This window comes from Microtus oregoni, unplaced genomic scaffold (genome assembly GCF_018167655.1).
Source record: "Microtus oregoni isolate MIOR12 unplaced genomic scaffold, Mior012 000013F_ref0000133, whole genome shotgun sequence".
NCBI classification, from domain to species: domain Eukaryota; kingdom Metazoa; phylum Chordata; class Mammalia; order Rodentia; family Cricetidae; genus Microtus; species Microtus oregoni.
Window position 1 is genome coordinate 10432535 of NW_024543072.1, and position 25600 is coordinate 10458134.

General features: G+C 45.2%; 2 protein-coding genes across 2 annotated transcripts in view; one reads left to right on the forward strand and one right to left on the reverse strand.

Moving 5' to 3' along the window:
- Wdfy4 (WDFY family member 4) overlaps positions 1-25600 on the reverse strand; it is a 202373-nt gene that overhangs the window by 34353 nt on the left and 142420 nt on the right. The gene's annotated exons all lie outside the window — the stretch shown is intronic.
- On the forward strand, positions 16047-16844 carry Lrrc18 (leucine rich repeat containing 18). The gene has a single exon (XM_041662792.1). It carries the CDS (start codon positions 16047-16049, stop codon positions 16812-16814), a length of 768 nt encoding a protein of 255 aa, XP_041518726.1. The 3' UTR covers positions 16815-16844.

Below are 25600 nucleotides of genomic sequence, written 5' to 3' on the forward strand. Positions count from 1 at the left end.
GGGATACTGGAACTATACAGCATCTCATTATCTACCCATTAGAGCCCCACCACTGCAGCATCTGCCATGAGCACCCACCCCTCTGCATTCAGTTTCTTTCCTTGATAGATTTTCTACAAGGGAGCAACTCCCGGGCTAGAATTCACCTCTTCTATGTGGTCCATTTTTTCTCCAGGAAAACCACCAACACTCTGGGGCAGAGCATTCTCAGGTTTACTGACCTAGCAGCAGAGCCTTGTGTGAAGCCTCTTTTGGTTGTCAGGGTTCTATCTCTGATCCCGCCCTCACCCCCTCACCTGCCTTCACCTCCTCCTGGAGGACAGTTTCATTGAGGGCTGTAAAAGGGGGCAGAGCTAGGCTGGCAACAGTGAGGGGTTGCTACTTAGAACCCTCAGGAACATTCTAGAGCCATAAGCATGGGAACTGATATGCTGAAGCCCTTCTAAGTTTACTTTTTATTTTAGAATATGAAAGAAGAGTGAGAATTTGGGGTAAAATTTGGTCTTTCAGAGTTCAGAAAATAGAGGAGCCTCTGCCATCATTTCTTTCAGAAAACATTCTAGAACTCTGCTGGCCTTTGTGAGGTTTCTTTCAAGTGGAATGATGTTAGAGAAAAGAAGGCCTTCCCTAGTCCATAGCCCCAGATCACCGGCTATGAGCTCCAAGGAAGGTCCACCACTCCTGCTCCCATCGTAGAAGAATACCATTACCAATGGTGATAAGACATCTAGCCAAAAGTGAGTTCTCCTTTTAAACATATTATTTCTCAACAATATATCGGAAAAATAAGTCTATCTCTTGAAATAGTCCATGGCACTGTTATCCATACCTGGTGATTGATAAAAACCATTTCTTCAATTGATAAAACTGCACTGTCCATCATAATAAGACGTGTTTGGGAGTAAATACGATGTCAGATGTGGCTCCTGACTTTCTAAAGCCGTCCTGAGTTTCAGGAGAGGCAGTGATGGGAAGACATTTGGCTTCGGAGATGAGAATGCCTGGACTCACAGTCACTCTGCCCCATTTGACTAAGATATATGGACACCCGGACCATCTGAACCTTTCTTAGCTTGTACTTCCTAAACACTAGTTGGACTTACATAGGAGTGTGGTGATCAAATGTGAGCATCAGTGTGGATAAGGCTGGAACAGGAGTGGGCCCAGCATCCCCCATGGGTGTGATGGTAACAGATATTGGCATTTGTCAAGAATGGTGGCTTGACTGTTTTATGCTCCAGAAGGAAGAGGAGTGTGGTGGCCAGAGTGGGACCTGCTTTTCTATGAAGACCTGCTCCGTTCTGCCCATCCCTTCTAGGTGACTCTGGAATAATGTATAACCTGTTCTTTCAACCCAGTTGGCTCCCACAGTTCACTGGGAGTCTGAATGGAGTTACTAGGCATGAGTCTGGGCCCCTGGGCAGCTTGAAACTGAGTTTAGAAGAACAGAAGTTCTCAGTTGAAGCTGTTAAAGATGAGAGAGTATGACCTTGTCTAGGCTGAGGGTGGTGTAGCTTGGTACCCACAGAAGACAGCCCATCTATCACCTCTCTATCTCTAGGCATCAATATTCACTTTCTTCTAGATGACTTTCAAAGATGAAAGAGCAATGTCTCATGAGCTGCATGTTGGATCCACTTCAAATTCTCCCTTCTTTATTCTGAAGGGATTTCCAATGGGGCTTTCTCCATTTGTGATCACATGTTACCTTGGGGGCCTTCCAGAACCCAAGGGCCATATAGATCAATCTTGTTTCATGGCTATGCTTAGACTCTGCTGGCCTGGGATAGGTCCACCAGATCAGCATCCCAACAGCACTTGGAAGCCAATCTTCTGGAAGGGTGAATGGTACCCCAGCTGTATTCCAAGAACTTACATCTCCTTAGAGGGCTCGACAGAGCTCCCTAGAGTTGGGCCTTCAAAGGTGGTGGTTAGTTCCCAGAACAAGCTTTCTGCCATTTACTTGACTGCCTGGAATCTATATTCTCTCCTCCCAAGATGGAATCTGGAGTCTCTCCCAAGCTTCAACCCTAGATCTAGTCCCAACTTGGAAGATATTCAAGGAAAGCCCAAAGTTTAACATGGGCTTCTGCCTCAAAGAAAAAAACATCTTCATGCCCAACTCCTTCTATGCTGCTTTGTCTTTTAGTAAACAGTTGGAAAGACATGATATCCAGGTTAGCAGGGAGCTGGGAGATCCAATAGGATAGGTTAGCAGGGAGCTGGGAGATCCAATAGGATAGGTTAGCAGGGAGCTGGGAGATCCAATAGGATGGGTTAGCAGGGAGCTGGGAGATACAATAGGATGGGTTAGCAGGGAGCTGGGAGATCCGATAGGATGGGTTAGCAGGGAGCTGGGAGATCCGATAGGATGGGTTAGCAGGGAGCTGGGAGATCTGTTCTCAATCATCTAGAAAAAAAAAAGCCAATCCACAATGAAGAAGATTTACTAATGTCAGCAACTGGAACTATATCTCTGTATCTCTGCTGGTGGGTTTGTTGTGTGCCCCAGGACAGGGGAGCCTGTGTCCTGCCCAGTTCTTAGCCTGGTAAGGTTCTCTGTGCCAAATGATGCTAGGGACAGTGTCTACCATGAGCAGTCACCTACCAAGAAGCCAAGAGGCTGGCATTGGAAATCTAATTCCCAAGTTGTCTTGTTGTTTGAACCCCAGAAGCAAATTCAGGTTAACCTGAAGCCCAGTTTTCATATTCAGGTAACAGATCAATAGAAATCAATGAGGAGAACTCAGCATAGTGGTTCATGCATGTAGACCTGCCATGAGGAAGGCTGAGGCAAGAAGATCACAGAATTTGAGGCTATCCTGGGCTACAGAGTTAGATTCTGCCAAAAAAAAAAAAAAAAAACAGAAAAGAAGAAAGAAAAAAGAAAAAAAATCCACAAGAAGACATATTTTTTTTTTCAGACTAGAGACCTTTGCTCTGATTCATGGATCTTTCTTTTACGGCTTCTCTGCTCCCTCCTGAGCCCTCCTTAGCACACACACCTTGCATACAGTTCTAGACTTAATGATAGGATGTCATGGCTGTCTGGCCTGCTCCAGATCACAGGGATGTCTCACCTATTGTCTGATTTCCCACTACAGCCCACTTCCTCATCATAAGCGAAGGCAATGCCTATTTCACTGCATCTACTACATCTAGCTGCCAGAATTACTCCTGGTTTCCCTTTCCGTAAGAATTTACATATCAGTACTTTAAAGAGGTTTTTCTTTATATATATTCTTTTATGTAAAATTATTGATTTTCTGTTTTCATTTATCTTAATTTCATGACTTTTAAATTATGTTTTCTTACTTAAGTATTCATATATGTATGTATGTATATATTCAGATTATAAATAATGGTAATGCAGTAAAATTTTGAGTATTTTAAATTTTTTCTAATTGTATTTGTAATTCAGTTAAATCATTTATTGTGTAGATTCAATAAAGCATTTTATATTACCTTTATCTTTAGGCTAAAATATAAAATAGTAGTATCATGACATCAAGATCTTTACTTAATGGTGAATTTTTATTTTTAAATTAAAATTAGTTCAGTTTGCTTCTCTATACAAAATTTTTCATTGTTTGGATCAATTACAGATCAATTTTAAAATATTTTACTTAATTGCTAGCCATTCTATTTGTTTTCTAAATCATGTTCAGTTAGAGGAATTAACACTACAATAATAATTTTATTTCTCCATGTTATTCCTACAATGTCATTTTCTTACTTGCAGAATGATGCTAATACTTGTTGTTTGACTGATTTTCTTAAATACAAGAAATTTGATCTAAAGCAGAGGATCTTAACCTGTGGGTCACAACCCCTTTGGGATCAAACAACCCTTTCACAGGGATCGCCTAAGACCATCAGGAAACACAGATATTTACATTACGATTCATGACAGTAGCAAAGTTATAGTAGCTATGGAAATAATTTTATGGTTGGGGGTCACTACAACACAAGGAACTGTATTAAAGGGTTGCAGTTGAGAATCACTGAGCTAAAGGAAAACACAAGTTGTCAAAGCCAATACACAGGCAGATATTTGAACTGCAGCTGTGCTCCGGCCTGTTGTCAACGTGACATCATCCGGGTCAGGCTTGACTTAGTGCATTAGTTCAAGATACAGATCCCAGCAACAGTACAGCAACGTTGGCTGAGAACAGCTACCAGACAGAAAGTGGTTGTATGCTTGTGTGACCTCATGAGCACTGGGGTTGCTTTGCTCCAATCGGGTGAAACAAAGTTACAAGAGAAGTCAATAAATTCAAGTAAATAAACATTGAAAGGACAGCCCTCCCCCAACAGAAGAGCAGGAAAACCCACAAATACATGGGAAATAAGAAGGAACTCGAACGATCGCTCGTGGGCTGAAGGCTACTGAAGATGGCTTCCCTTAAAGGGTGCCATCTGAAAGGACTGTTCAGTGTTGCTGGGGCCGTTGCCATGGAAAGTCTTTTCGTTGGAAACTCTCGCCACCCTGCTGCTTGAAGCTGGGGAAAACACACAGAGATCAAGTTTCCTCTCCCTGGGAGATTAGTAAATTACCTCAGCCTTTGCCTTTGCCTTTCCCTTTCCCTGTATAGGCTGGGTCAAGAGTATGCTAATTAACTCCAAGTCCCACGACCCTTGTTGCCTGGTGACAAAGTTGCACAGTGGAGGAGCACTAGGAGGAAAGGCAGGTAAGGTTTGCTCCTTGGTGGCCCGTGCCTGCTCATCTGCCTCAAATCGGCTTCTCTCTGCTCTCAGTAAATAGCTCGCAAATGCCTGCTCTCCTGGCTGCCTCCTTACAGAGCCCAGACACCAGCTAATGCATTATTTAGGGAAGGAGGCCACACACCCTGAGCCCTGGCCAGGACAAACAGCTAGCTGGGGATACAGGCCGGTTTTCAGGTGTCGGGAGCCATGGGCAAGCTTGGCAAGGGAGACACGGAGCCACACTTTGGTTCTTCCTAAAAGCTGGGTCTCTCTGGGCATGTGTTGCTGGCCCAGGGCAGGCAGAGGTAACATGCAGGCTCGGAAAGGGCAAGAGACTTGTACAAAGTCACATACAGAGAGGAGCGGAGGAGTGACTGGTGCAGGTAAGAAAGATACATTGTCCTAGGGTTTGAGTGTCGGCCTCCAGAGCAGAAGGGAGGGGCTGAGAAAGCCCCTTGTCCAGCAGAGTCCTGGAGTGCCCAAGCTTGTCTATTGGCTTGTCAATGCTAGTGCTTGGTGCCACTAGCTTCTCTGTGGGTCTCCACAGGGTCTCTTGGGACTGGGAGGGGAAGAACTTCATACATTGCCCCCTTCTGTTGGCAGAGTGGCCAAAAAGTGAAAGCGAGGTGATCTTTCCAGGTATCTTTTCCTGTGCCTACCGAACCCAAGGCGTGTAAGTGAAGCGGCCCCTCATCCTGGCAGGTGACCCACTGCGATAGCCACCTCAGTTTATCACCAGTTTGGTCCACCGCCAACTGTTTTTCAGCTCTCTCTCTCAGTCTCAGGTAACGAGACTTGTCTAATACCGTGGCTAGGTGTGTGAGGCACACATGCCTTTAAGCCACGAGGATAGACCTTGGCCTGAGCAGGAAAAACATTTCCTCATCACTTAGTTAAGCTCCCTCCAGCTCCTAGAGAAGGTAATGAATGCATCGGGAGTTTGCCTGCTGGCTCAGAAAGCCAAATGCATTGCAGTTCACTGTAAAGTCAAACTTCTATTGGCAATCAGAAGCTAGGTTCACAGCACGAGGAAACAAAGGATGTGGGCTCTAAGTTAGTAGTGTGTGACTGATAAAGGACAGGCTGTCAAGCCTGGAGGTTTCTTCCTGTCTCCTCAGCAGCCAGTTATTCCTAGCTAGACTCAGGCAGGCCTGCTCCTAAGCAGGTACCCACCTCTCGCACATACTAAGTATCCTTTGTGTCACATGCCTTTTGCACCCTGAGATCTTTCCACCGCCTGTAAATGTAAAGAAATTCAGTCCAGGAAAGCGTGACTCATCCCCAAAGTCCCATCTTAGCAGGAAGTGGGTAGCCACAGCCTTAGTCCTCCACCTCTCTCTTCCATGTGCCAGGCCCCGTCCACATTCTGTTCTTCCCTTGTCTCCATCTCTTCATTCTCTTTTCTTCAAGATGCTCTCACAAGTCCCTTAACAGCCCAGACTTGCCCCAGCTCTCAGGACATCTGTCCTGGAGGCACCCCTCTCCCTGGACTCTTCTTCCTCCAGTCTTCTCATGTCATGTCTCCTAAGCGTTCAACAGAGCAAATGCCACCTTCCTAGAGAGGACTTCTCAGCCCCCTCTGAGATTAGCCATCCCCATACACCAATATCTGCAGCCTAACTCCAGCCCTCTCTTTTCCACAATCACTTCTATCTTCTGCATAGCATTTACACCGTTGGAAATGGCCCTGGGTTTCTTGACTTGATTGCTCAGCAAGTGGGAAATTCATGAAAACCACAACACTGTCTGCCTTAGTCATTCACTTCCTGTCTCCTGACCTGGCCTATAGCACAACCCCAATAAAAACCGATGCAGGGATGAATGAACAAATGAATGAATGAGTGAATGATTTGCTTGCACCATAGAGAACTCTAGAGATTAAAAGCAGTAAAGACATCTGTAAATTGATTTTATATTCTTGTATTGCTGGTGATAGTAACAGTGTGCGTTTAAAAGTTGCAGTGGTTTCATTCGGGAGTCTGCAAAGACTGTTTCCCAAACCTACACCTGACATAACAGACCAATGATAGTGTCCAGGATTGCTGGTGGGAGGAAGAAGATGATGAATGGCTTCATCTTAATAGTCCACAGGAGCTAACATTACTGAGTACCCACCATAGTCCTTGGCATATACAAATCACTGTATTTCCTTCCTACCTTTGTTATTTTCCTTCCTTCCTTCCTTCCTTCCTCCTCCCTCCCTCCCTCTTTCTTTCTTTCTTTCTTTCTTTCTTTCTTTTTAACAAATTACAGCCTACTGATGTATTTTGCAGATAGGCAAACTGATTCCAGGCATGTTACATGGCCAGAGCTGACAATGACAGTTCCTGTTGTCCTGCGCCACAATGCTCTCATATACACCTGGAAAGGGACAGACCACATGGCCCCCGTATGTGAGAGATCTGAGAAGTTGCCCTCACTAAACACAGCAGTGATAGTTGACATGACAGTGATAGTTGGTAACAGTCATGTCTGTCCAAAATCAGCAGGAAGGGCCACTCATATGCCTAACATCTTAAGAGTCTTGCTCTTACACACATACAGAGAGACACACACACAGACACACACACATGCAAATGCATGCACATACATACACACACAAATACATGCCCATGCAGATACACATTTTAAACAGAGTAGAAAAGTGACCAAAATTCGTGGAACGTGAAAAAAAAATGTCATATTTGTGAGTGTATGTGAACTTTTCCATATACATTGCAGAGAATCCAGAAACTGCCGACAGCAATACTGTACTCTCTAGAGCGTATGATTGTTGCTGCTGGCTGCTTTTTCCATTGCCACTTTTGTGTGTGTGTGTGTGTGTGTGTGTGTGTGTGTACGTACTCATAAGAACACTGGGCTCATATGGACATTTAATACTTTCTTGCTAACATATCTTAAACATCTTCACTTTTGGGAAAAAAGGGTTTTGCTTTGTTTTATATTTGATTCATTCTGTGACCATACAGTAATTATTCACCAATCATCTTTTATTTGACGTTTTAGCTGCTTTTAACTATTTCGTATGCAGGAGTTATATCTTTGTTTCCTAAAGAGGAGATCTTAGAAACAGCTCCCTCCATTCCCAACGGCTGGGTGCATCACTCCTGTTCTCTGCACCATCTCTTCACTCCATCCCCGTAGGCCATCTCTCCTTCTGAGTATTTCTCCTTCTCTTCTAGGTTTAACTCCGTTAAACCAGCTCCAGCTGTGGTGCTGCCAAGCCCTCCCAGAACACTCTCTGCTGTAGCCACACACACTACCATAGGGCTGGAGAGGTGGCTCTTTGATTAGTCGCACTTGCTCCCAGAGGACCCAAGGGTGTAGGGTAGGTCAACCACCTGGAACTCAGGTCTAAGGGATCCAACACCCACTTCTGGCCTCCATCACCATATGTCACACACACACACACACACACACACACACACACACAAATTTAAAAATTTATAACTAAAAAAAAAATAATAACCCAAAGTATTTCTGACCCCAAGAGTGCCACATACACAAGGCTGGCCATTGCTTTCAGTGATCAACCAACACTTGAGTGCCTGAGTCTCCTTCCACCCACAAAACTGAAAAAAATATTGTGTTCCAGGAATCATTTTAACATGGATAGAAAAACAATGAATCAAGTTAGTTATACAGGGCCAAGATGTGTTGGGGCACAAACAGAAATGCATGTGTTGCAGGCCCCACGTGACATGAGCCCTGCGCAGCTCCATGTGTCCTCTTGTCTTCCAGGATGGAGAAAAGTCTAGGTGACAAAGATGGCTGTCATAGCACATCAGTGATTCTCAGCCTGTGGGCTGTGACTCTTGAGGGGGAGGACCAAAGGGGTTTGCACATCAGATATCCTGCATATCAGATACTTTGATTATCACTCATAACAGCAGCAAAAACTACAGTTATGAGGTAGCAACGACATAATTTTATAGTTGGGGGTCACCACAGCATGAGGGACTCTATTAAAGGGTCACAGCCTTTGGAAGGTCAGGAACCACTGTGGTACACAGGGGTGTCAGGCTGCAGTTTGTAGGGGATTTCTACTCAGCATGGGTCCACTATGGGCAGTTTCTAGCCCACTGTGCACGCCTGTCTCCCCACTCCTCACAAGGCTACATGCTCTTCCCTTGTATCTCGGCACACCTCCCCCAGAATCAGCCTCTGTGGTATCTATTACCAGCATAAAGCTCATGAGGCTAAGAAGGTTGTCCAGCTTCGCGTGGAGGATGTGCGGGGACCATGTGGTTAGCATCCTGGTCTGACAGCTCTGGACATTTACCCTCTCTACTATGCTGCTTCTCTGAACCCCAGTTCTCTGCTTTGCAAGGGGAGGGGTGACTGTAGCAAAAAAAAAAAAATGGAAGCAACGCCTGCCTGCAAGAGCAGATCTCGAAACCCCATTAGAAGCTACCAGGCTGACATGAGCCCTTTGTCCTCTGCTTGTGTTCAGGCTGGGTTGCGTGTTTGGAACATGTGGTTGATGAACAAGGCCTTTCTAGTCTGTTAAACTAATAATCTTAAAATTTTATTTTAATTGTAAGGCACCTATTCCCTTTTGTTCCTTTAACAAATCCAATTAAAACAGAGTACTTTCAGAATTACAAAATAGATGCTATTAAACCAATAAGAAATCATAATCTTTCGTTATGGGGCCATGTGACCCCTGGGGAACTTTTGCTCCAAATAAAAGTTGAATTCTTATTACCCACCAGGGGGATGAGGACAGTTTGACAGATAACGCTTCCAGGCAGTACGTATGCCAAGCCACGCTGGTGCAGAGAGAGAAGTAAATAATGCGAGGGTGGGCAGGGCTGCAAACACAGAAGGTCCCAGCAAAAATCCTCAGACCAGCATTATCATATTAACCAGATAACTGCCGAATCAACGGTCACCCCATGTAGAGAGTGTAGACGCTGCTATTCTCCAGGCTGGGAGGAGCTAGGACAGGATGGAAGGAGATTCCTCCTCTACAAATCTAGAACAGAACAGTTGGCTTTTCATGTGAGCTCGTGTGGAAAGGAGCAGCCAGTACTCTCTAGAGCAAAAGTATGGCTGCTTAGGCAGGAACAGGGAATGATGTTAGCTCAGACCAGGCTGGGTGAGAATCTTGTCTCTTTACAGCCTCGGCTTATTTGGTATAAAAAGATGCTCACACTAAGTCAGCTCCATGGGTACTGAAAGGGCTGAAGGACAAAATCCCTGTCTTCATCATTGCCCACATAAGCAAACAAGCAAGCACACATATTTATTGAGCTGCTGTACGACTTCTTTGTGTATGACTTCTAAACACCCCCTTCTCCTCTCTCTCATTTGATTTTAAGAGTTAAACTACCACATCAAGGCCATTAAACATTACTAAAATTTATATTTGTATATATCTATATGATAGATAGATACACATACATACATACATACATACATACATACATATCTATGAAGTGATTAAAGGGTCAGCCTAAATGGTTTCTACAAGTCCCGTCTTCATATGTTCCCTTCAGAAGTTCAGCGGGATATGTGCATAGCTGACCCACTCAGAATCTTAGGCCAAACTTCCTATCTATATAGTTGGCAAAGAGCTCATTCCCTTCAAACAGTTCTCATATCAAGACAGGTAACATTCGTATGTACCATAGCCAGTATCTGGACACCTAGAATCTGGAGACCCTAACACTCCTGGGTCCCACTGTCATGGAACCTGCTAGTAAGAATTCACCTTCTTGGGTTAGGGCATGGTCTTAATATTATGCTGAAGAAGGTTGGACAGGATTCTAGTCTGGTAGTACTAGGACTGCAGAATGTCTTCCTCATTATGGAGGGAGTGGAAACCAGCACTGTGACCCCCACAGGAGACATTTACTACCACTGTAGCACAGATAAAGGAGGCTGAGGGGCAGGAAGCAGATTGTAGTGGAAGTATGTTTATAAATTCTGAACCTTCTAGGTTTGACTTTGCCTGTGGCTTGTGTAACCTGGGGCAAGCCACTTGACTATTGTGAGTCTAAACTCTATTTCTTTAATAAATCGGGTTGATCTCTGGTAGAATGGTATAGGGACCGGAGATGTATGAGAGCCCAGCAGCATGTTCACAGTGAGGACCTTAGCCCATCTCACTTCGTCAACAATGGCACACAACTCTGGACAGCTGGCAGCATTCCACAACAGACATCGGAAACGCTGAGATCACGACCCTGTAAGATTCCATCCACTGTCTACTTTCTCCAAAGCAGGGGCAGTTAGCGGAAAGCATGGAGCATTTAACAGCTACACTCCCATAACACTCCAAATAACACCATGAAACAAATAGCACACCGTTCCTGGTCCAGAATGGGTGCTGGACAAGCAGTAATCCTTTCTCCCAGCCCAGGCTGCGCCTAAGTGAGGAATCAGTGCTGACCTGGGGGAGAGTTGTAAGGACTTCCAGACACTTTGTCTCCACAAAGGGGACTCAGGGACTTTTGTCTTTGCCTCCCTAGTGACTCCTCATAGGACACTAAAGTCCTTCCTTAGAGTGAGCAGCACCTGTTTGGGGGAATGATAGGAAGCCATGTGGGAAACCACAGAAGCAGGTGAGCCAGTTCGTTCCCTGCCCAGTAAATGGGATGGGCAAAAGAACAAACGTCGTTCCAAGGATGCTCAGTCTGGGACGATTAACCCTGAGATTTCTTGACTTCCAGGTGGGGGCAAAAGTAACAACCACTAAGCATCATACTTGGAAGGTTTTTTTTCTTTTTATTTTAAATTGTGTTATTTTTCCAGTCTAGCAGTGTGACACATGAACCCCTCTCTCAGTGGCGGGCAGCTCCCACCAGCACTGCTGTGTTGCTAAGTTGGGCTGTTTGGGAGATTGGGTCGAGTCCATGCATTGTTCTCTCACAAGTGAGGAGGGGTCGTCAGGGCATAACATTATGCTGCATTGAGATTCAGATGTACTTAGGGGTTAACGGATTTCTCAGGGAAGTTCTCGTCACTGCCTAAGAGAGCCCACAAGCCAAGGGTATTTCTTATTTATTATCCATGTGACATGAAGTTTCCCCAAAACATGGGCTAAAAAACAGTGGTACTTTGGCAGATCCAGTTCGATTATGTTCTATCCTACATCTAAGACATCAGTCAAAGAATGAAGTAATTATTGTGATTCTATGCTAGGAAGTTATTTAGACATATTAAACCTGTGAAAACAATCAGTGTTACTTAAAAATGAAGTCCAAGACTCAGGAGTGTGAAGCACCAGACACATGCTAGCATTATTATGATTGCAAGGCGCTTAGAGCTAAAGGCATTTGCAAATGTGTTGATGGTATTAAAATATAGGTTGCCATTACATTTTTAATTTAGATATCCATGGGGTGTCCTTCCATGCTGTTTCATTCACAATGACTAGATAGAAAAATTATTCAGAAATTAAAATCAGACCAACTGGCCCACTTACCCCCAAGTATAAAACACAGATGTAGAAGACAAAAAAAAAATAGGACTTCCTTGGAACTCTCTCATACTGGGCTTTCCAGTCTGCACGTGTGCAACAGGACCCCCTTCATCCATAGATCCCCTCATCCACAACCCATTTGTCTGTCTGCTGTATTTATGTATATTCTTCCTTGTGTGGGCTGGCCACGCTATGATACTTGAAGACTTCCATGAACTGATAAGAACAAATCTAGTTAAATCATCTGCTAATGAAAGATCATTAATGAGCTAAGTTAATGATCAAAGACCATCTGCTTTACTCTTCCACCTTCACTGCTTCCTCTCCTTATCCACGGGTGGACAGGCCTGGCCTTGAACAGAAAAGTGACAGGGGATCGGTCCCTGATTTCTCTGCCTCTGAAACAGAACTCATGGCCCTGCCCAATTCCAGTGGCCCTAAGCAGCTTCGGGGATCAGAAGTGTCTTTATTGGCACAGTGTAGTAGGCTGCCTACAACTGATGATTCCAGCCAGCGAATGGTGGCCTTGAGGAGAGCATGAATAAAAGGGGAGAGGGTCCTGGATGTTCCCACGTGGCTTGATCTGTCTGGGGATCCAGACTCACTAGGGAGGTGGCAAAGTGCATTAGGCCAGTCAGCCCCCTACTCTGCCTTAAGTTGATTGATGGGTAGGCTCAGAGCCAAAGGGCCCATTGGAGAGAGGCTCCTTAATGGACCAGTTCTTTAGCCCGTCCCCAGCGGCTCCCTTGCCCCCACTACTCAGACCTGGGAAGGCTTCTTCCCACGGCATGGGTGGGCTGTGGGGGCAGGTCCAGCTGGCCTGACTGGATCCCAGTCTGCTGGAAGCATCCTGTCTTGTCTCGGAGCCTTCAAACTCATGCTTGAATTTATCTTAAGGAGAAGAAAACCAAATGGCGGCCAACCTTTGAATATGCAGGGCAGTCTGGTGGCCAGAATTAGTGACTGTTTGGATTTTAACTATTTAAACTAGGGTGTGAGTTCATGTACAGTGTGTGTCGTTCAGAGGCTTGATACCAGGTAGGCCCCGGTGCACTCAATCAAGGAGTAAACAGATGGATTCGGGCAAGAATAAGCAAAGGATCTTGGTTTAAATCAGTCTCAGAGGACTAAGAAGACCCTCAGACAAAGGCAATTTTATTTACTGCTTGGTCAGGCCCCAGGCTACGGCTGCCAAGTAAAATACAGCCCTATGCAGGATTTGAGATGTTCGAATTAACACTCTCTCATGTTCATCCGAAACTCAAGTTTCACTTGTGACTCTTGATTTTATTTGCAATGTCTGAACACTCTAAGAGAGGCACTGATGAATAGAATATTGTGAATATATAGGTTTTCTTGTGCTGAATTCATCTGTTTGGTGAACTCAAGTGCAGAACAGTTTCTCTGACATGCCTCCCGTGAACACCTCTCCCTGTGTTCACAGTAATGTTCAGATGCTGCACATCTGCCTGCTCTTAATGGACAGAATGGAACTGTTGTGGACACACACACACACACACACACACACACAATATTCTTGAGAGCCAACCTAGTCTGAACAAGCAGGCACAGAGAGATAGTCACAGAGATTGACCATGGAGTTACAATTAGTTTTTAAGTTTAAAGTGTAGCTTATGCATAGAAACATGAAATAAAAATCTATACATACATAGATATATATGTATATAATCTTGCTGAAAGTTCAAGTGGAATCATGTTATTTTGACCAATTTCAGGAGAAGTAGCTTAACAATGTTGGGTTGTCTAACTCATGCATACTATGGTTTCCTATGAAGAATATTTTTCTTAAGTCATTATTTCATAATTTTCATCATAGAAATCCTCATTAGTATATATATATATATATATATATATATATATATATATATATGAAATATGGATGCATTTTCCTTTGGGGAACATTGGTGGTTTTTTTTTTCAAGTTTTAGCTTCTGCCTGTTACTTGCTAATATGCAGATATCTGGCAAGGCAGCTGTGTCTTAACCTTTAACCTTGCTTCCCATAATCTTGCTAAATTCAGTTATCAGTTTAAAGACTGTCCTGAACATTTCACGGTCGTCTCTATGTGGACCATCGGGTCACTTGCACATACAGGTATCTTGACTTCATTCTTTTCTGTTTACCCTTCATTTTCTTGCATTATTTCACTTCCTAGAATTTCCAATATAAACTGATAGGTACAGTCAAATGCCTGTCTTACTCATACACCTGAAGACTTGAATTTTAAATTAGGTACTTACGTGTATATCTGTGTGTGCACCTCAGTGCAGTGTCCCCAGAGGCCAGAATGGGGCATTAGATTCCCTGGCACTAGAATTACAGGAGGTAACAAGCTGCCCAAGTGGGTACTGGGAACTAAACTTGTTTGCTACAAGAGCAGAAAATGCTCTTAAGGGCTAAGGGGTCCCTCCACACCGCATTTTCCTTCCTAATACAAGCCCACAGAGCTCCGGGGCTGCCTTAGATTGCGTTTGGCTCTCCTAGGTTTTGATCTGCTTTCCCTTGTCCAGACTGTGGAGATTTGGGAATGTGTCGCTCCATTGCTGAGTGTATAGAGCCTGTCTCTAGCTGTCGCCTCCCTCACTGCTCAGTATCAGTCTCCCTCTCCAGACAGCAGGAACAACACTGGGTCTCCTGAGACTGTTGAAGAGTGGGAACACTCTGTGTTCTTAGTAACTAACGGTTAAGAACCACCATTACCAGTGCTATGCAGTATTAGACAATCTATATCCCCTAGCAGCTCTGTAAAGGGACTGTTTTCACAAATAAGGAGACTGGGGCAGAGAGTTAAAGAAAATTGCTAACTGCCGGACTAGACTTCTAAGACAACTCTCCACATTCTAGGGCTCTGTGTGGTGCTCTCTGTGCTGCCCCCAAACCTAGTTATACAGAGCAATCTATAGTTGAGTGTTGGTGTGAAGGATGTGGGGGAGGCTGTGGAGCAGTGGAGATGAAAGAGCATTCTCTAGAAGCTTTGGCAGCCCCACCCTGGCACCCTCCATACCCAGGGAGAGGAGGGGCACTCTGGATGCTGCTCCCCAGACCCAGGGCTGCTCTTACCGCTCCATAGTTACAGTAAACAAAGCCTGCTAGCTCTTATAGGTCTCAAATGGGAAAGGGATATGATAGCCATTTTTAACACTCGCTGTTTCCTCCCTTCCAGGCTTCTGCTGCCTTTGACGCAGCAGCCCCTCCCTCCGCAGCCTCCCAGGATGGTCTTTTGACAATGCTAAGGAGACTCTGTATGTGAAAGTCTGGGAAAGTAGAACATAGCCAAGCATACACACTCATGCACATGCACACACAAACACACAGGCACAGACAGACAGACACAATCCACACACACATACACACAAACAACCTAGAGTCAGAAGGACACACACACATACACCATACACACACACACAACCTGGAGTCAGAAGGACACACACACACTTACACATACACCACACACACACACACACACACACACACACACGCACGCACGCACGCACACACCCTGGAGTCACAAGTCTACTTCCCAGGAAAATGGCCAGAGAATAAGACAGTGAGAGCAGCACTGAGCATCCTTCAGCTCAGCACTGCGTCTCACATCTGGGAACCTGACATCTGGAGAGATGAGAACTGTTGAAGACCTCTGATACTTTTGCTACTGCTGCTATCCTGATTCTTCTCTTCTACCCTGTTTTGTTTTCTTTTTTTTTTCTCTCTCTCTCTCTCTGTACCATCAGGAGTCACAGCACAGGGTGGTGTCCTCTACTAACCAGATTTATCTTGTTCTGTTCTTATCAGAGCTTCCCTTCTAGCAGTTTTATGTAACTCCTTCCTCAACATCATCAGCATCAACTCAGAAAAATATCCTTCAAATACACTCTTATACTAAGAGACCATGGCCAAGGGCGGGAAAGGCCCCAAGGGCAAGAAGATCACTCTCAATGTGGCCAAGAATTGCATCAAAATCACCTTTGATGGGAAAAAACGCCTTGATCTGAGCAAGATGGGAATCACCACCTTTCCCAAGTGCATCCTGCGCCTCAATGATGTGGACGAGCTCGACCTCAGCCGGAACCTCATCAGGAAGATCCCAGACTCCATCTCCAAGTTCCAGAACCTGCGGTGGCTGGACCTGCACAGCAACTACATAGACAAGATCCCTGAGACCATCGGTCAGATGACCTCCTTGCTCTTCCTCAACGTGAGTAACAACAGGCTGACCACAAACGGGCTGCCCGTGGAGCTGAACCAGCTCAAGAACATCCGCACTGTGAATCTGGGCCTCAACCACCTGGACAGCGTGCCCACCACGCTGGGGGCACTGAAGGAGCTTCATGAGGTGGGGCTACATGACAACCTGCTGAATACCATCCCTGCCAGCATCGCCAACCTTCCCAAACTGAAGAAGCTCAACATAAAAGGGAACCCCTTTCCAAAGGCAGATGAGACAGACGCATTTGTGGACACCATCAAAAGGCTGGAAAACCTCTATCTGGTGGAAGAGAAGGATCTGTGTACAGCGTGCCTGCAAAAATGCCAACAGGCCAGGGAAAAGTTGTACAAAATCAAGAGCATGGCCCCCACGACACCAAGAAAGGCCATCTTTTCCAATTTGGTTTCACCCAACTCAATGGCCAAGGATTCCCAGGAAGACTGGAGGTGACCTGGGACCCTGACCCTGAGGCAGGAAGGGAAGAGGTGGTAAGGGGGAGGCAGTGAGCTGCACCCAAAGGAAAGTACTCTTGTGTTACTATAGGAGTCTTTTCATCCAAACCATAAAACATCCTTCCCTACCTCTCCGACTATGGTTTGGTTGATTGAGGGACTTTCTGTCTCTTGCTATTCTGCATACTTTATTATTTCTTTCCATACATGCAGCTCGGGGAACAAAGAAGCCCTCATCTATCTGTCCATCTCATTTCTGTCCCGAATGCTCCTGGTGTCACCCATTGCCCAGGGAACTAATGCTACCAACATACTCTATCACTAGCATTTGGGGGCGCATTGTCAGTTCCCAAATATGGAACTCATTCCATGGGAAAGTTTCGGATGTAGGCCTCTAGGCCAGCAGTCTCTTAGGGGTTGGTAGAAAAGCAAACGTCCCAGAGATGGACAGGCATTACCACTAAACTTTGCCAGGAAATAGCCAGAAGCAGCACTTGCAACTACATTTGCACAGCTGCTCTAGGAGCTTTCCTGAAGGCCCTTGACGGACTGTGAATGCGCCCGGTGCCCTTTAGGACTCTTAGATAATGAAAGATGTCATTGTCGTAGACACAAGGACCGTGTGCAAAGAGAAAGCTTGGTTGGTATTGTGCCAGTTCTGAGAGGAGCTGGTCGGAGCATTCTGACTGAGAAACTTAAGAAGTTGGGGACTTTTTAGCTTCTAAGCCAGGTAGCACAGAGCAGACACTCAGGGGACTTCAGTTCCATCCACAAACGAGAGCCTAGAGTGCAGCCGAAAGACTGCCATAGGCAGAGTCAGGAGCCACACTAGTTCTTCAGGCAAAAATAGCAGTTGTGGTGACAATGTTCCCATTATTGTAAGGCCCCACCCCCAACAGACACACAACCCTACCATGTGTCCCTTTCACTCACAACTTCATAGGCCTGAGAACACAGGACTGAGGAAGATACCCTGCAAAAAGGCCCTTCCACTGACTTGGCTAAGTGGGTGGCAAGTTATGCAGTAGTGGCCAGTGTACAGCTCTGATGGCCTCCATGCAAGGGACAGGCAGTGGCCAGTGCACAGCTCTGGAGGCCTCCATGCAAGGGACAGGCAGTGGCCAGTGCACAGCTCTGATGGCCTCCATGCAAGGGACAGGCAGTGACCAGTGCACAGCTGTGGAGGCCTCCATGCAAGGGACGGGCAGTGACCAGTGCACAGCTGTGGAGGCCTCCATGCAAGGGATGGGCAGTGACCAGTGCACAGCTCAGATGGCCTCCATGCAAGAGACGGGGAGTGACCAGTGCACAGCTGTGGAGGTCTCTGTGCAGGGGACAGCTCTGATGGCCTCCGTGCAAGAGATGGGCAGTGACCAGTGCACAGCTCTGAAGGCTTCTGTGCAGGGGACAGGCTCATTTCTTTACACTGTAAGCAACAGTAGACAGCATCTTTCATCTTCCAGCTCCTTAGGATTCATTTTCCTTTCATAATGCTTAGCTTGCAACATTCCCTATCAGACGTCTAAAATCTCAGAATTTTGAGCTTTCCTGAAGGCCCTTGACGGACTGTGAACGTGCCCGGTGCCCTTTAGGACTCTTAGATAATAAAAGATGTCATTGTAGTAGACACAAGGACCGTGTACAAAGAGAAAGCTTGGTTGGTATTGTGCCAGCTCAAAATTCCTGCTGCAGTTTCCCCTGCTTATTAAATATTTTTCATTACAAAAATAACCCAAACAGTCTAGTTTTAAATAGAATAGCTGACCATGTCCACCATTCTGTGGCGTAAGCCAGCTGTAATAGTGGCATGCTTTCTTCCTGGTTATTTTTCTGTGTGTATGCTTCCACATGGCTAAAATCAGAGCATTCGTGTCATTTCTACCCTGTTTTGAAACCCACATTGTCACATGGTCTTTGAAGCTAACATCACAAACATCTGCAAGACGCTCGTTCTCATGATATGCAGAACTATACATTCCTGTGGGCATTTAAGTTGTTTCTAATTTTTGCACTAATGAAAATGGTTCTGTGATGAGCACCCGGATGACTAACACATGGTACCATGGTTTAGATTATTTCCTGGCAGTCTTGCATCATTGCAAATAGTGTGTCCAAGGGTCTTTGTTTAAATAGCTGTGACACATGTCATCAAGTAGACTGTACACATTTCTACCCACCAGCAATATACATCACAAAACCACTCGCCAAATACTCCCCTGTGTGGTTGCTTTCTCTTCCTTTAATATCACAGATGATTTATTGGGAAGCCATCTAAAGGGGATGTTATATCTGAGATGTGAATAACTACAACAGAGCCCTGGGCACAAGGATCCGTGTAGGAAACTTGTCTATTGGGAGTAGAAATGGTCACTCAAACAGCTCTGATCTTAGGAAAAAGATATTCTCATCAGGTCTGCTGATGGGGCCCATAGCTAAGTCTGCATGGTTGTGTTTCCCGGCTTTTGTTTCTTCTTCTCTTTTCTCCTTTTCCCACCCTGCCAGCAACATTTCTTCTAAGCTACTCAGGAATTCACTGTGTACACCACAACACTAGCCAGAGATAGAAAGTAAGTGCTGAGCATCTTTCTGTTCAGTCCTGCATCCCTAACATCTGGGCAACTGATGTCTCAAGAAGATGTGAGCTGATGGCCTTTGCTGTGGGTTGCTGCTGTTGATGCCCTGACTTCTCTCTGCTACCCTGCTTCTTTCTCTGTAGCATCAGGGATCAGAGCACAGTGTACTGCCTTCTCCTAACTAGACCCATCTATTTTGGTCCTTATTGGGGTCAGTCTTCCAGCAGAGATTGGGCCATCTCTTCCTCTCAAATGCTTGGATTAAATGGACCACCACACAAGCTGTTTCTCTTTTCCTACAAGTTCTAACACTGCTATGGGGGAAAGATACTTAGAATTTCTGTCTTTCAAGTTTTAGGCAAAACTCCAAATAAATTCATTTACAAAGTAGCTAGCCGAGTCTTCAGGTTGTAAGCTCTGGTGACAGAATTTGTCTGGCCCCTCAGCAAGAGCATAGAGTTCTGCCTTTTAGATGGGAAACCTCAGGGCTTCCATCTGTGGCTCAGTGACTATGGGTAAAATCTGGGATAGTGACAGTCCCTGCAGTTGTCAAAACTAGTATTTCCTTCCTTCCTTCCTTCCTTCCTTCCTCCCTCCCTCCCTCCCTCCCTCCCTCCCTTCCTCCTTCTTTCCTTCCTTCCTTCTTCCCTCTTACTTTGTCCCTCCCTCCCTCCTTCCCTCCCTCCCTTCTCTTTCCTAGCATCAACAGCACCTTCTGCCTAGCTTGTGATAGAATGGAAGGATTCCTGCAGTCCCATGGCTTGAGAGACTAAGGCGTTATTGCTGAGAGTTAGATGGTAGCCAAGATTAAATAGCAAGAATATAATTTTTAAAAAAAGGAATGATTTGAAAATGACAGACATCTACGTCCCCAGTAAATCCCATCTGTTCACAGCGAGGTTTCACTCTCCCACGTCTTCTTCCCTTGTGACTTTTAGCCAGTTTGTGACCCCATTGGGAGGCTTCTGTGGTTCTTTTTTTGCACCCAAATCTAGGGTTCTTCTTGGAACTGCTTGTCAAGAAAGTTTGGAGTTTGCTGTTGTTGTTGTTCTTAGTCTGTGCTTTTGGTGACAGTGTGCAAAGACAGTGAGAAACTTAGAGGCCCAGGGCTATTTGAACATCTCTGTTGTGGTCTGCAGGAGAACCCAAAGCGTTGATTTCTTCTGAGCTTGCTGGAGAGATGTGGATGATTACTTCATTCTTGTGGAATTGCATGGCACAAGTGATTTAATATCCACTCTGATGATGTACTTGGTTTCTAGAAATGGCTGTCTGGAACACCTGGCTACTATGTCTTGCACCTTGCTAAGGTCTTGGGTGAAGTGGCTGGCAGAATACCTGGCTACTATGTCTTGTACCTTGCTAAGGTCTTGGGTGAAGTGGCTGGCAGAATACCTGGCTACTATATCTTGTACCTTTCTGAGGTCTTTGGTGAATTCAGAGTTTTAGCCAAGGCTCTCAGGACATATCATTTTCATTCCAGGCATGGAGACTTCTACAGGAATCCTTATCCCAAGCACTCCAGTTAGGAGGGGGAGTCTCAGATGTGCCCACTAAAGAGCCAGGCTCGCAACTACAGCTTCTTTCTCTCTGACTCAGGCATTTCAGGATCCATACAGAAACATGATCTAGGAGAGAGCAGCAGTCTGTGGATGCTGTCCAGTCCAACTGCTCCTCCTGAAGCTCTTTCTCTGGAGGATGGGTACAACCTTTCCTAGGTATCCAGAGAAGTCAGCAAAGAGAAGTTAAGGAAAACATTGCAGCTACAGTCCGTGCCGAGAAGGGTCTGGGTCTTGACTGTGGATTCTCCTGTCTGCTGTCTCTACTGTCCTCTCCCTGCCTCATCCCCACTGGAGTTGCCACCTCTCGGCATGCTTATCACTGGTCCTCAGAATCACCTCGCTCACGGACTTGCCGCCTTCCATTGGGCTAGTGTACACAATGATGCTTCCTTTCCATCCTCACTGAAGGTGCTTCCTGCCACTTTCGCTTTTTCCTGGGTCTCAGAAAGGGGTTTAAGCACACTGAACTTCATTAGGATTGAGAACTAAGCAGGCAGACATCTTTGATTTGTCTGGCATGCACTCCAGTCAGACCCATTTTTAGCTAGGAAGCGCTGGCTACCAGACAGCGCAAAGATTGGAGAGATTGAGCACTTAGCCACCATCTTCTGCATCTTATTCAATATTGATACTCTTTCCTTCTATAAAATGCCACTGCCATGTTTATTCCTTGGAAGTTGCATTAAGCCTGGAATTACTTGATACAAAGCCATGGGTTTCTCTTTTCTCAAGTACAACAGAAACCGTCCACCATGACAGTAGTCCCTATTTCTCAGAGCCAGATCCAGTCTGGGTGGCCCTGGTGTGATCACAGTGTGACCTGTGTTTTGCCCTGGTTGCCTGGAGCAGTTGCCTTAGTATCTTCTGTCTCTATTCCTCAGGATGCGCTCACCACCTACCTCCTAGAGTAGCTTATGGCAAAAACATGAAGACTAATCAGCCAACAGAAATAAACGACTCTGAAGAGGAAAAGTCCCAAATTAGAAGACAGAGTGGCAGAGGGAACATTCTGGAAGACAGGCTCTCCGATGCTACCCAAATTATTGAATTGCTTTATAAATTTCACTTTGTTTCCCTTGGTTCTAGGCTCTCTGCTTGTGAAAGTACCTTTGGAAGATGTTTTGTGTGATTTTCCAAATGTATGTAAAAAGAGCGCTTAAGAAAATCAAACATTTTATAAATTAATAGGCAATTAAAGTCTTAAAAGTCTACATTAAGACTGAAAGTTTCAGTCTCTACACGTCACTCAAAATGGTACTTTCTCATTACCAGTAACTTGTAAAAATTACATGTATATAATTACATTTAATTATGAAGGAGATAAAACATAAAATATGCACAAAGAGAAATGTACTCAAACATACTATAAATAAGTTAAAGCCAAATTTTAACTATCCCCTTAGTTGTACACAAAAAGGCAGCAAAAGGAAAAACAGGAATCAAGGAAAGCACAGACACAAAAGGTAAGATGGTCAACTTGTGTTCTAACACTTTAATAATTACACTAAATGTAAACGGCCAAATTTACTTGTAATGGTTCCAAACTAGAAACAACCAAATGGCTTTCAATTTACAAGTAGCTGAGCAAACTCTGGTATCATACCATGCCTATAGAGTACTACTCAGCAATTAAAAAGAAACATACTATTTGAATATGCAACAACTTAGTCAGATCTCAGTGATATTACTCCAGGGTTTAAAGGGCCAGTCTTCAAATATTGCAAACTGTGATTAAGTTCATAGGACAGTCTCTAAATAACAAATGAAAGTTGTGAAAGGAAGTAAGCAGAAGTGACAGTGCAAGAGCTCTCTTTGTAATGACGGAAAGATAGCACTTGCATGAATCTGCACACATGACAAAAATCACAAAGATTCAGACATACATGGAATAGTCCTGGGTTTCAAACTGTGCAAGTCCGTGATTAAGCATGCTCTCATGAGGGTGGAGAGTAAATGAGGCAGTTATAGAGACTCTACTCTTTTGCAAATTTCTGTGAATCTACAGTTATTTTTAGAATAAAATTTTAAAAAATTACAGTCTAAACTCAATAATAGGCAGATCTTTGCACATCTCTCCAGGACAAACTTAAAAGTCACTATGGCATGGTTAATGTGAGACTCTAGCATACTGAATAGGCTCTGAGCTGCAATTCTTCAGCCATGTCATAGAGTTAAGGCATTTCAAGCAAAAGAACACATTACTGGGCACACTCATTATTGATTGTATCCTTCCAGAGTCTCAGAAACTTGCTTTGAAAAAAAAAGTATGGCTTCTGTGTCTATGTTCTAGGTTTCTTGGAGTTAGCTGAGCACATGTAGCCTCTGGGGAGGATGAACCAGTAAGCTGCTTCCCACCACTCCTAGACCTTCACACACATATTGCATAATCCCACGTTGCTGCAGGAATGTGTAAGGATCATCTGAGTGCTAGAATATTGGTTGTCACACTCATTTTGAGTTTTGTGACAGCATTTATTCTACCTCTGGTTATAACTCTTGTTCCCTACACCCAGAGGGATGGACTGAGTCATCTTTCACCATAGACCTCTCAGGGTTTCATATGATCAAGACATCCAAGAACCTTATTGCTCCATTCAGGGAGGAGCCGAAGTGAGCTTTCCTAAAGCGGTTATGTACATTACAGATACACTGATCTCCGGGGAGAGAGACTGGAGGCAGAAGCATGGTAAGAAGGGGACGTGATGCTGAGCTTGAGGCTGCTGAGCCTGTGCCCTTGGCACTGTCACCCATCCCAAAAGATCACCATCTTACAGGGATTTCATAGCTTCTTATCACCCATACTTTAAACATTTTCAAGACAATGTATAAAGGAAATAAACAGAAACTCTTCAATGGTAGAACACTATGCTGAAAAATGGGTTTGTTATAAACTCTAGAGCACTGTGGGCTGGGTTGTTTGTTGTTTGTTTTGTTTTGTCTCCAGGCATACGAGGCGACGAGTCCTCTTTTTGCTTCTATTCATTCACTTGGGTGGATAATTACAACCTCCAGCAAAATGACCTGGGGACCCCAAGTGTAGGCAATAAGTCTCTCACGAGAGCAGTGTAAGATGCCCAGGGGTGATGTCAGCCAGCCAGTGATATCCTAGAGCATATCTTCATCAACTACTGAACTATGTCCAGTAGAGCTGGCAAACAGCCACCTTACCATCGAAGACCCACAGCAGTGCCCCGACTCACTGTGACATCCCACTCTGTGAGCAAAGGAGCTGATGTCCTGCTTCTGTCAGCAGCTGACATCGGTCAGAGCTGCCAGTGATTCTGTGTTGCCAAGATCAGTGGTCCTATTTCAGTTCGTATCCTGCTTGGCCTATTGAGACTGTTTGGTCACCCCTACCTGCAGCACCCAGGAGGCTTTTTTGAGCTTTCCCACACCCGCAGCCTGGGCTAGTTAGCTCTCTGTCTCTCCCTGCTTCCCCTCTAGTGGGCTCATCCCACGTGCATCCTCTCGGCAGGCCCGTATGCTTACAAGGCACCGCTCATGACTCTCCACCTCTTTCCACATGTATGCTTTCACCGGCTGCTCTTGTCCACTTGCTTGGTTTGAAATACCATTTACTCCAAATTACATCTCGTCAAGATCCCCGCCATTCCCCCCCCCCCACCGTTAAACTTGGAAGTTCGCATTTCTACATGGTGGCCTATGACCCTCTCCTGAAAGTGTGACAGACATTTCTAAATTCACGCATCCCAAACAAAGCTGCTGATAGTCAGCACAGCAGCTTGTCCCAGTTGTCCCGTTGCATTTTCTAGCCACTCAGGACTGAGTGCTCCCTCTCACCAACACCTCACACCTGTCATCAGATCCCATTGTCTGTCCCTTCAGCCCTGTCTGCTATCTGACCATTCCCATCACTGCTCTGCTGGCTCTGACCAGCACTGATCCCCGGGTCACTGCAGCAGGCTCTGAACCAGTCTCTTCTTCTGTCCTTGACTTACTAGTTTCTTTTCCTGACCCAACTGCCAAGGTAATTCTTCTCAGACATAAGCCAGGCCCCTCCTCCTTTTTCTGCTGACCCTTAGCCCCCTTCCTCCCAGTTACTCATAAAATCGCCCGGCTCTCATGTTCCCTCCAGGACTTCACAAACTCGTTATCGAGCCTCTGTCTGGACCCTGCAGCTCCCTGCATCCCAGTGCAGCAGCCTTCGCCAGACTAGCCAAGCTCCCTGTGTCACTGCACTTCGCCTCCTGACCCCCAAAAGCTTCTTCCCAGTCTCCCGCATGACAGGCCTGTGGCTGACTATGTCTTAATTCAAGTTGATTTCTCTTATTAAACTTTCCCTCACCAGACCTTCTTTCAGTTCCCAGACTAAATTGAGATGTGTATCCTCCTCATGAGAATATAATAGTCTCAACAACAGAAGGGAGTCTGGGGTTGTTTTGCTTGTCACTTGGTTGAGCACCAGACACCACATATCACAAGCTATCGATATTTTGAGTGAATTGGTCAGACCCACTCATAGTTAATACGAATTCACTGAATATCCCTCCTGGGATGGCAACTGCCCTGCCCATACACACTTCTGGATCAAACTAGTCCCATCTTCCTAGTCTCACTGCCACCAGAAGTAAAAACATCTGCTGACCCTAGATTGGGCTTCCAAGGAGCTGGCCCCTGCAGAGGAGGTG